Genomic DNA, 13,326 nt, shown 5'->3' on the forward strand with positions numbered 1-13,326 from the left:
TGATCAGGTGCGGTGTATTGTAGTAAAGCAATATAACACTTATATAAGCTGCAATAGTGGTGTAAACGTGATACACAACTGCACATCAGCGCCACCATCACATTTTTACCAATTTCTTTTATTTATTAGCAAAACAAAAAAAAATCTCTTTACAAATTATTCTACACTAGCTGATGCCCGGGGCTTGGGTGAGTTTGTATGTTTGAGGCGGGTAATCTACGAAGCTGTCGAAGCGATTTCAAAAATTCTTTCACCATTAAAAAGGTACATTATCCAAGATTGTTATAGGCTATATTTTATCTCAAAATTCCTACGGGAGCGAAGCCCCGGGCAACATCTAGTGCAGTATACTATACCCCAGCAGTGGGGAAATAAAATGACTGATTATGACGCGTAAGTACCTAATTCGTTAAATAACTATTTATCCTCCGTAACTTAGGGGGCTCCCGTGTCAAGATTAAGTTGAAGTAATTCCAAAGCAATTAAAGTTAAATACGAGCAGCGTGTCTCGAAATAGGCGAGCAAGGGCGTTGGTGCGTATACAGCATTATTCGGTGTTCGAAAGTGAAATATTGACAGTTGTTCTTACGTTAGTTTCCGCTGGACTATGGTGTCCATTGTCGAACGAAACAGCAGGACACATTTTCTAAAATATAGCACTATTAGCCAAAGTGTTGACAGTAAGATATATCTTTCTCTCATCTAAGCCCGGTCACCTTCAATCAGGCGTTGAGCGTCGGAGCCCAGGGTCCGCCTTTCGCTACGCGCTAGTGCTGACAATATAATATAACTAGATGTTGCCTGGGGCTTCGCTCCTGTGGGAATTTTGAGATAAAATATAGTCTATAACAATATTGGATAACGTACCTTTGTAATGGTGAAAGAATTTTTGAAACAGGTTCGGTACTTTCGGTGATTATCCGCCTCAAACATACAAGCTCTTAAACGCTTACCTCTTTATAATAATAGTATAGATTATATCTATGGCAAAATTTATATAGCATTTTTGAAACAAGTGTGTAGTTTACATTGTGGCTATCAGCGGTTAATGTCAGTCTAGATATTTGTGTTTAATAAGTATAACTTAAATATTTATGACACACTTTAGTACGTTGTGTACACACGTAACTCGTCCCATGTGGCATCTTGATAGGGATTGAATAAAAGAAGTGTGTTTAAGACAGTTATGCAGGAAGTCTTAGGATCACACATAACATATGTACGTAACGCACGTAACCGTATCCATTGTCTACCTTCCTTATGATATAACAATATCTATTTTATCAGTTTGACAATAAATTAAATCTGATTTATTAGTATCTTATTTTATTTCACAGCCTAGCTTTTCACACAATCTGCAGTAGTTTTATACTTACGTTTATTACATGTTTTCAATTTCAGTAATTAATTATTTATCTTAAGCTGGGCTAGCTCCTTGTGACTATTATATACTTGTGACTTGTGATATTATATTATTTTCAAAGTGATATTTACAAGATACAAAAAAAAGAAGAAATAAGAAGATAAAAATTAATACTAGTTTGGAAAAAAAAATATTGCTATATTATTTTCATCTATGCAATCGCAGTGACTGAATAACTTCGCTCAAAATTTAATATTTCTAGGAATCCCAACATTTAAAAGTACATATGTAACTAATTAATTTTTTTTAGAATTCCCAGGAGCGCATAACAGCGTGGAGTTCCCAATCCAGGTGGCGGAATGCTGGGCACAAACTAGTTATTTTCAGCACAATTAGGAAAGCGCAGATTCCCGCGTATTAGGTTTCAAAGGGCTCGTGTGTACCAGCTCAGCAACCAATAAAATACGTTTTTAAACGCCTTCAGACGCATCAATCTCGTTGTTCTAATTTCGATATTTCAATGTAATTTTTTTTGTTTGTTTGTTTCGTAAACCTAACTTGACCTAGCGATCTTTTCTCAGAATACTTTAGCCATCATATTTCCCATAGGTAAACTATGTAATTTTAAGTAACCTAACGTTGTTTACTGTCTATCGTAGACACTGTCTATCCTAAACAATTTCTAGGATCAAAGTTGTAAAGGGTGTAATCAAACTAATTATGTACGATGTCAGTTTTCTAGACGTGTAAAATTGTTCATGTCACACAAGCGGGTCTAGAAAATTTCCAACCTTTATGTGATATTCTCAAACAAATATTTATTTTTCCGGGATGCACTGCACCTATCTCCGTATCCACGCTTCAAACTACATGCATACAACACTTCAAGAAGATTGGTTATAAGCACGTAAACCGCGAATAGGGAACAAAAAACAACTTACATTCGTTTTTATTATATTAGTTATGGGATTATGATAAGATTCACCGTGAAAATAACCAAAATTACTCCAGTGATTACGTTACAGTATGGCACAGAAGAATGAATGAATGAATGAATGAACGTTTATTTCCAAAAATTGCCCATAATTAAAAAAAAATTAGAATCACTATTACTTCATGTACACCGGTATTTTAAGAAATATATTGTGGTGCACTATCATCTCATAAATATAATAAATTCATCTATTTTGTATTGTGTGCATATAGCGGCATGAATCTAAAATGATTTACAGCGTAGTAAAACCATTAGCTTTCTGTTTTACCACTGTTTGAATGAGTTTCTTTGGCATTTCTCCTGAGCAGTGGTCGTTCCGAAATGCTAGTAATTTGTAGCTTTGGCGAATATCACTTAATTTAGAATATGACGTGAAATAAGTGCCTGTGAAGACCTAATTTCTGAATAAATGGTTTGATTTTGATTTTGACGCGCTGTTTTACCGTTTTTATTGAAGTCAAAGTCAACATTTATTCGGAACCTTCTTCTTGTCAAATTGTAAATTATGTAACACTATCTGCGCTCCGGGGCTTCGTTCCCATGGGAATTTCGGGATAAAAAGTACCCTATGTGTACCCAGGTTATATTCTACCCGTGTACCAAATTTCATAACAATCTGTCCACTAGATTTTGCGTGAAAAAGTAACATAGATACATACATACATCCTCACAAACTTTCGCACTTTACTGCTGAAAAGATATTACTAGGATTTCTCAAAAACCCAAATTATTCGCATTTCGGAACGAGTATTCGTTGCTACTGCTGAAAAGATTACTGAAAGGTTGAAAGAAACTCAATGAAACATTCTTGGTCCCTATTATGCCAGATAGGCTCAGTTTTTGAAAATAATAATGAGGTGAAAAAATTCTGGAATCGAGCGGGAATTAAACCCGCGCCTCTGTCTATCCGGGACAGTGCTCTTGACCACTGAGCTATCGAGACCACGCCAGTTCGGCTGAATTAATTCATGTCTTTATGTCTTACGCCGATGTACAGTATTTTCATTAGAGATTAATATGTACTCTTAAGTAACCAACATATTACAAGCGAGAAATTATGTTTTTTGAAAATACTCATGCATCTATTTAAATGGATTTGTTACACATGTCACACATGCTTTTTAACTTATTTTTGATAATAATAATGAGATGAAAAAATAGGCTTTATTAAAATAGGCTAAAAATAGGCGTTTGTTACAGTGAAGCGGAACCATGTTATCAGAGAGGTTCTGACATAATATATTCTGGCTCACTGGCCTAATTATACGGAATTTGGATCAAAACCTTCTCTCTATAAAGCAAACGTTATTTTAACTTGTGGTTGCCATTTTAATAGCATAGATCAAATTACTTTGGGAACTGTCTCAATCAATTAATCTTGCAACGTGAAAGTGATCATAATGAGAAGGTACTTATTACCAAACTTAAAAAGTTCTAAGTTCGAACCTTAGCCCTGTGGGCGGCGCCCACGACTGACCCTGTTTTAAGCGATGGAAATCCGCCCATTATGGGTGTAAATCGATACTTAATAAACTGATAAGTATATTCGGAGGTTATATTTGTTTTTTGACACCTACTCCTTATGTATAATTAAGTGTATAGATGTTTCATAAATTATCTTGTGATAGAGACTCTTGCTTTGGTTTCACTCACTACTAAGTGCAAAAAAAAAAAACAATATAAAATAATGGCACTACTTGATATAACTATATTAAAGATGCGACCGTGGGAAGTGGAAAAGAAAAAGCATGGAAGCGGCCCAGAGTTGAGAGTTTGATATTTGTTTTGAAAGGATTAATTAACTCAGACATGAATCCTGGAGGGCCATAGCAAAGCAAAATTTCGTACTCCAAAAAGAGTTCTCTTCATGGCGAGCGAAAAACAAGTCTTCCCATACAAGCCCAACATGGCTTGTTGTCTTAAACCCCCTAAAATTAAACATAACGCTCCTAATTTAATCCAGGGTCAAAACAATCAGGTAGGTGGCACCATTAAACTCATTACCTGAAACAGTGACACCAGTAATTTGCCGGCGCGGGAATCGAACCGGACACCGCTCCCACGATCTTCTCGCGATGTAACCCAACACTCACTACCTCATTCACTACTAACTCCGAAGGTGTCACGCTGCAGTCATTACATGAATCGTCCGGTAGCCAGAGTTTACTGCGTTTATGATAGCTAGATGTTCGATTAAAAGTGGTTCCTGGGCTACGACGCCTAACGGCTGAGAAAGAACCCGGGAAAACGCTCAGATAAAAGAGAGCTAGAGATTCTACTAAAAGCTACTTGCTACTTTTAAAAAAATTTGTTGATTTTTAGGTTAATGTGTTTTTTATTCCACCAAAATTCCCAAAAATGACGGCTTAGTATTAGAGTAAAGAGTTTTAATCTCTAGAACATGACAACTAAATAGAGAAAAATGTTGTCATGACAGTTGGTTGTTATTTCTGAGATGGTACAATTGTTGTAATAGAAATAAACAAGTGATGTTTTATCTCCATACCCTGTGCATATTTTATGATCTACGGTCCTCAACACATAGCGGACCCCAGACCGTAAGAAACGAAAATCTTGCCTTCATGTACGTATATCATAGAAAAACTAGATTCCTAACTCTTATCTCGTACTTTTAACAAAAGACTGTTAGCTATTTGTTATTATTGTATTTAGTATGGCGTTTCCCACAGCTCCCGTCGCGAACTAGCACGGTTTGCCCACGACAACCGTGTCGACCACTGAACATGGAATATGACGTAGAAGTGTCAAAGATGCGTTATTTTGTCACTGCCTGAAGTGCTATGTGGAATAGTAATATTCGCTCGTGACCTCGTTTACGTAACAAAACGATTTTTGCACTACCTTCGACAATCTTTTAATTTTTTTTTCCTTTTCCCGTAGAAATTTCGGAAAATCCTCGTTTAGTGCCCCCCTACACTCCCCTGGAGACCTACATACTACATGAGTACTAAATTTTAACTTTCACAGCAGTTTCGCCTGATCTTTATCTGTCAGTGTGTAATGATAAATGATTGATGAATCCTCCCGAGCGCACTGACAAACAGGCAACCACATCCCATTCAAATTTGAATTTTTAATTACATTGTAGTGTATTTTTAATGCGCATCAAAGCGACTGATATTTTCATATACAATATAACAAAATACACTTCTATCAGCCTTATAATTTCAAATACTATGTTGTCAACCAATTTTATAAGTATTTTTAGCATTCCGTGCCAAAGCGGCCTAAAAAAGTAAAAACTTCATTGTTCTAATGAGGTGGCTCTTTTTGTTACACGTTTTTGCGTGAAGCAGAGAAACCGCTGGAACTATGGCTTTTAAGGTTGAGTTTTTATTTCAACAATATATTTTTTTGTATATCTTAGTTGTTGCATTTGAAATCTTCGAAGTGACTGTACCTGAAAAAAAAACATCGAAAGAACCTAAGTTAATTTCCTTCCTTTTATTACTTTAACAGCTTTTTAACTTACTTAGTTAATTGAAAAACATAGAGGTTTGTACTTACATAATATAAACTTTTCTTGCAAATCATGTTTTTGTAAAAAAGATACTGAACATAACATTGAACGCAAAAAGATAGAATTCATTTAATCTAGTCTAACTTAAACGTACAAATATTATTACGTTACTTAAATAAGGTCAAAATAAATACAGAATACAATTTACTACACAACATCTACCAACAAATATTTATAACATTACATTTAGCGTCTTGTTATTGTCTTAAAATGGATATGTAATGGCTTCACGGGTCTTACAGATTATCCCCAATCGTTTGGGCAACGGTCCGACCGATACTAGGCCTGTTTCAGAATCTCTTACTTTTAGATGAAAAATACATTTTGAATAGGTACGCATAAAACAAACACAAAACTTCCATTTTATCACCATCTAAATCAAATGCTTTGTAATGAAACTAAGGTAGTGTGTAAAGTTAGGCATTTGAAGATACCAAACCGTTTTAAACTTGATTCTCTGGACTGAGAGGTACATTAACACAACATTTTGGATAAAAAAGAGATACGCTTTTTTTGCATAGACGCAGTTACCTCCTTTTCAGCTCTCTCTTACATCTGAGCGTATAGGTATTCCCGGCTCCATCCGCCGCCATTGAGCGTAGGAGCCCAAGGTCCTCTTTCCTACTTTATCTCCTCCACTTCGCGTGGTCTTCGGAATCCTCAGTTATCATGCCAGCTCCACACTGTCGCCGAAGTCATGGGACACATGCCGACGCGAATACGTGACGTTAACATTGAACATTGTATAGTTAGTGTTAGTTAGTAGTTAATGCATTTATTTACCGCGTTGAAACACCGGCAATGTATACCGAATCTTCCAAAGTTTGGCAAACGAGAGTGTCAAGCCGGGATTAGAGATCAAGCAAACTCTCTTTTTATATTTCATAGTTAAAAGTCCAGTTTCGATCGGACCGTTACGGTATTTGTCTCCTATTCTTTGGGGCGACCTTGTTGCGGCCGTCTATTGTTACCTGTGGGATGGGAACATCGGCACAGATAACGTAGACTGAATTCGTTTGGCTATATTCAATTAGCGACGCGATGACATGTCTAGTTGTTTTGGAGGTCAGTCAGCCCCAGGTGACCTTTGCTCTGTATTTTTAGATTTTATTTTTATTTCGCCTGTCCCGTTGTCTTAATTTTGCAAGCTATTGTTCAATCTTTTTTTTTTGTTTCATTTAAACACGTATTTCTTTTAATGTGATGGTAAAACTATGGATTGAGTTGGCGTATGACGTAAAATGATGGCTACCTAATTAGTACTAAAATAGGTAACAAAATATTAATAAAAGAATCAATGGCAAAATTAAAAGTTTAGGAAATAACCGAATTTTAATTGTGGCTAAGAACACGCTGGATATGTCAATATCAATATTATGTAACACACCACTGTTTGCGTCAGGGGTTAAAAGCATGGGCGTTTCATTAACAGCCTGATCAAATTGTCCACCTGGGATTCCGTGGAGCGGTGAAATTGATGCGACCACCTGTCTCTGAGCCCAACAATGTGGGTGTGGGAATATCTGACTGGCTTCCCGACCGCAGGGACTGTTCCCACGCCCCACAACACACTTCATTTTTGTGAATTCATCCCAAATTCAAGTTTATCACAAATTTCGCTGTTTGTACTTCAAAATACTTTGTACTTACGTTATTACGTTTGATATGGCTATATATTCGTTTGAATTAAAGCGTAATAGATGAATTTATATTAATGTTTGTGAATTTAAAAAGTAAATAGTGAATCGTGTTAACTTAAAGGCTCAACCATGAATTTGATTAGGTAATGATTTTTTACTTTAGCATAAAGCGCGTTTCATATTGCAGTTAAGTTACTAAAAAGTTAGTTCTTTCATTTTGCCTTTTAGTTGCTTTGCTGTTTAGGTAAGAACATATATTTTTTTAGAGCCAATGTGCCAATGTGTGCCCAGACATGTACGGAATTTTATTAAATGACGTAGACTTTCTGATAGCGTAATTTGGGAGCGCTGATCTGTCCAGGAAATGTAGTAAACTATGCTTAAAAAAAGTATTAATTTCCGATTGTGCTTAGGCTGCAAAGAGCTGTAAGAATAGAACACAAATTACAACAACGGTAACAGGATCACAGTGAGTCGTCACGGACTAAGTTTTGCGGTTAGTCTTCACTCCCACGGGATCATGGGAAGATGTCAAGGGCTATGTGGCACTACAATATTGCAACAGCCCTGAACAAAACATTTCATTGAGAGCTACTCGTATGTTCCCGCTTCCACATCATGTAGGCCACGTGTGGGAAAGGGCTGTTTATAGATTTTAGCCGACGAAACGCAATTAACCAGGAGAATGAAAAGATGGTAGGTAGGTACATATACATATAAACTTAACCTATATTCTTGTTCGTCTAGTCTACCATTCCAACATAAACATAAAATGAATTGAACGAAGTATTATAGAATAAAACATTTTTTTGCTATGCTACCCAATGTGTAGTAGTATAATCTATGTGTTGTATGTTTGTCAAGATGTAATAGTATGTCTGTCTGTTTGTGTCTATAAATAAATAAATATATTAGGACAAATCACACAAATTGAGCTAGCCCCAAAGTAAGTTCGAGACTTGTGTTATGGGATACTAATTCAACGATACTATATTTTATAACAAATACATATATAGATAAACATCCAAGACCCGGGCCAATCAGAAAAAGATCATTTTCCATCTTGACCCGACCGGGGATCGAACCCGGGACCTCTCGGTTCAGTGGCAAGAACTTTAACACTGCGCCACTGAGGTCTATCAGTCAAGATATCCTATCCTTGTCCTTATACATATTATAAAACAAAGTCCACTGCAGCGTCTGTCTTTTGTGATGATAGATAAACTCAATAACTACATGAGATTTTACTAGCTACTGCTCATGAGGTTTTCAGTTTACACAAATAGACCCTAGGTAGAAAAGTCAAAAGACTTTTCTATTAATAAATGTTTAAATATTGCTCGAATGATATTTTCGATAGGCTGTTTAGGTGCGAAAAATGTATCTCAAGAATAGTTCTACTGCATCTACCAAGCCTATGATAAAATTACGAAATATGAACTCAATAAAACAAAAAACTAATCAAAATCAATTGCTACATAATTAACCTTGGATTAACACCGTGGGCATACAAGTCAGCATTGACCATAGACAGACAGCCCTTCAAGAGACATATGGTCATTTTTGCCCATAATCACCGTGTTGTCCCATATTTGGACTTTCGCATCGCCCACGGGATGTAGGCGGCACTAGCATTTAATTGTACGAGAGAGGCGCTGTACAAAAAGCACGTAAAAAATGTTCAATATACTTATTTAACATTTTGAAACATATTTTTGTATTAAAAAATTATTGTACATAATGTAAGTACGATTTTACAGGGAATAACTTGTGTTTTTGTAAATCAGTTGAATACAAAAATTAAAACGTGTCTTTTTTATTAATTAAAATTTATCGTTTCAAGTAAAAACATTTATCTACTTAGTATAAACAAGGCGAACTTAATGCTAAAATAATTCTCTTCCTAACCATTGAAATTATTAGCTAATCATGACATGTATTCAAGTTTTGTTTTCTTAGGAAAATATTATTTTATATTTAAAATATTTTGTATCTATGTGTGTAGGTAGCTATTAGTAGCTACCTACACACATAGATACAAAACATCAAAATAACATATTTCCTCAATGTTGCAAGATAATAACTAGGTACATGTTGTTTTATTCATTTATTTTATAGGTTCAGTTTCCCCTTCTCGAAACGGCGGTGGAATCGACTGCAAGAAAATTTTGTCAACTGTACTTATACAAGGATTGATTCATTCTGGAACTTTTTGATGTAGGCAGGTACTCACAGTCTGTCTGTGCGCGTGCAAACTTGACATTGTGTGATCTATTTCAGCGCCGGAAGCGGCGCAGGCGCAGCCCTTCCCAACAACAATGTTTCCGAGAACAACATGTTGATCACTGCCACAGATTTAGGAAGGGTAGATAGTGCATCTATACTTCTTGTGCCGTGTGGCTCCCGCCCTAGAAATGACTGCTAAATACAATTGTATTTAGATGTCGTACGAAGCGACTAATGGATAAAAAGCCTTAATAGCTGAGAGATTAATTTTATAAGCGAACCTAGGGTTTTCATCGGGACATCAATGCCACCGGGACCGAGAACACATTAGGTGGCGACGAATCCAAATACCAGAACACAATTTTCGTGCCCGCATGTTCGCACAGCATGCGGTGTCTAGCAATTATAAACCTGTGATCACAGCTAACAGTAAGGCGTTAGGTGAAACACTGTTTACAATGTAACAATCCTATTTGCATTGACACTGCCCCCGGAAATGCGATTGTTTTACTCGGACTCCAAACAAGAATTCAACTTTTATAGCGCTTTATATCCCAGTAACAGTATAGTCGTAACTCCAAAACCTCTCGCACATAGAGGCCTCGTACGACATCCAGCCCGTGCATAGAGGGTTGGATGTCAGGCAGGTGGTCGGTCGTAAAATCACAGCCCTATATTAAATATGTCCTAATGACAAATCACACAGATTGTGCTAGCCCCAAAGTAAGTTCCGAGACTTGTGTTATGGGATACTAACTCAACGATACTATATTTTATAACAAATATGTGTATAGATAAACATCCAAGACCCAGGCCAATCAGAAAAAGATCACTTTCCATCATGACCCGACCGGGGATCGAACCCGGGACCTCTCGGTCCAGTGGCAAGAACTTTACCACTGCGCCACCGAGGTCGTCAAAAAAAGTATGTAATTTGGGAGGACATTTTCAAAAATGAATAAATGCGATATAAACTAGGTATTTATTTATTTTGTATTGGCATTACATGATTCCATAAACGTATAAAAGAACTACTAATAAAAAGCACATGTCATTACGTCGCCGGAAGAACACATCTGACACGTTGCCCATAACCCTGGCGTCGCGCCATTTTGTATCTGGGCATTCTTACATCACTATTAAAAAAAAAGTATGTAATTTCACCAACTTTGAAACAACAGTTTATCGCCTATACATCTGATTAAGGCACAAATTACGTAGGGAGGAAATGCAGCTCCTGCCTGGCCCTGACAAATGAGGCAAACCCAAGAAATGCTGGCTTGATGTCGTCAAGTACGATATGCGTGCCAGTGGTTTGACAACTAGAGATGCCAGCGACCGGCAGCTCAGACTGTTCAACGGTTGAGATAGCAACCAGAACACGCTCAGATTAATGATGAAGAAAAATTATCCACGACATTGAATCATGGCTACAATACTCGTAAATTATCGTATAATATACTTTAAATCACCTTTCAAACGAAAAAGTCGATTTTCCTTCACTGTTTAGGAGTACCAAAGTGGGGGTTAAAATGTTTTTTTTTTCTTCTAAATTTTTGACAAGGCTTGAGTGCACTTTGTGTGACTATGTCAGCCTCATGGGGGATCCCTAATATAAACTTATCTAGCTTTCATAATGTAAAATGTTTTAAACAGTTATTTAAGTGATAAACAGATGTTACAAATAATGTGAACTCCAACTCTCCAGATTCAGATAACTGAATATCTATACCGATTTTACTTATATGTCTTAATGAACAATGTACAATATAATAATCAAAATGGTACCACAGTCAGAGTAGTACAAGTAGGCATGTTAAGGAAATTTTTGAACATTTTGTACAACACAGAAGTGGTCCTGTAGAGTGGAAAGCCGACAACCGTGAAATAGTCACCCTCGACCCTTTCCACAAAGGTGCCCCCCACTCCCTGGATGCCGTAGCCTCCCGCTTTGTCCCTGTAATAAATAAAAATATAATTAATGGGATTTTAACGAACAGCCCTGCTAAAGAATCCCCAAAAAGTGCTGGACCCATGGGAAATAGTAAATATTCAATAAAATCTATGAGCAATTATTAGGAGATAGAACTTTTTTTTTACTTTCTGTCTGTTTGTCATTCTTTCATTATATATATACATATATATATATTTCTTTATTTTTCTTTGAAATAATGAATTAAGTTTTCACTCCTAAACAACCTATGTAATGTGACATGAAATCTTACTTACATAGGTTCTCCAGTCTCAATGTAGGCATTTATCTGATCTTCATCAATTGATCCAAAAAACACCTTAGTGTTTTCTGTGAATTTTACCACTTCTTTGTTAACTTTGATCACAACTCCTGTGTACACTGTATGCTCTTTGCCGGAAAGTCTGTAACAAATTAATATATACTTTTTATTTTTTTTTTCTTAAAGCTATAACATATCCATTTATTATTCTTTCGAAAAAAAATCTTAATATATTACAATAGATTAAGATGAATTGTATAGTAATAATTGAAAAAAAAAACAAAGTAGTAGGTATTAAGTTTAATTCAAATTCTTGAACCATATTTGAAATAATTTTGAATGCAACAAATTCAAGTAACATATTGAATGGAAATGAATTTAAAAATATGTATAGTTTTGGAGATGGCATCAACATACAGAGATGAATGTGACCTGTGAGGATGGATTAAAAAGGTGAATGCATAATAATTCTTTAAACTTAAAAAAGGATAAATACAAAAAGACTATGTAAGTAGGCTGAAATATGAATATCAGTTCATGTTGAACATGTAGAAATATAAATGTGTTAATGTGGAAAAAAATATGGTGAAATGAGGACTATTACACAAATCAACCCCGAGGAAGTGGTGCAAGTAACCTCGACAACATATCGAAGGCCTCCTGTTTGTCCTTTGGTTTCCCGAACATCTTCCCGTCAAGCGTCACCATTGTATCTGCCGCTATGACCATGTCTGGCGGTCGACCCTCTCGAGTCAACCTGGTCTCAACCTCCAAAGCTTTCTGCAGCGCTGTTTCCTCAACAAACTCGGGGAAACTACCGAAATCCGATGGGTTTAAGTTCTCTTCGAATTCAGAAGGACAAAGTGTCACTTTTAATCCCTAAAATGTAGGAAATCATGTAAATATACATTGAAATTTTAAAATAAAAACAGAGATTTGAGGTTATGCGTACAATGTTTTCAATGAGCTCCTTTCGCCTCGGTGAGCCACTAGCTAAAATAATATTTTTGTGTTTCAAAATGTGCATGACTGGTTGCAACATTTTTATTCAATTGAAAGTAAATGACCCCAATTTGAATACACAATTTATTTTTTGGAAAACTGGCAAAGAAAGACAAGAAAAATAGTAGGTAGGTTAGGTACATATATTATACCTACGCTCTAGGCTAGTTAAGTATGTTCTATTTACTTCTAAACAGAAATGATTTTAACTTATGACATTGACATTGAGGACAACAAAATTGACGTCCTGCTCCCTGCCCAGCTTTTGCAGGTCCTGCACCTGTTGCAGTTGTTAGCCCGCGGCCCGCCGGCCCCAACCCCAACCT

The 13,326-nt window shown here is 36.3% G+C and overlaps 1 protein-coding gene across 1 annotated transcript; it reads right to left on the minus strand.

The window, feature by feature from the left end:
* Positions 1–10,734: 10,734 nt before the first annotated feature.
* LOC128683621 (dTTP/UTP pyrophosphatase) lies at positions 10,735–13,179 on the minus strand. The gene is made up of 4 exons (XM_053769431.2): positions 12,951–13,179; positions 12,636–12,877; positions 11,994–12,140; positions 10,735–11,721 (listed from the first exon to the last, which is right to left on the minus strand). Exons 1-4 carry the CDS (start codon positions 13,038–13,040, stop codon positions 11,541–11,543), a joined length of 660 nt encoding a protein of 219 aa, XP_053625406.1. The 5' UTR covers positions 13,041–13,179; the 3' UTR covers positions 10,735–11,540.
* Between the last annotated feature and the right edge of the window lie 147 nt (positions 13,180–13,326).

This window comes from Plodia interpunctella, chromosome 1 (genome assembly GCF_027563975.2).
Source record: "Plodia interpunctella isolate USDA-ARS_2022_Savannah chromosome 1, ilPloInte3.2, whole genome shotgun sequence".
NCBI classification, from domain to species: Eukaryota; Metazoa; Arthropoda; class Insecta; order Lepidoptera; family Pyralidae; genus Plodia; species Plodia interpunctella.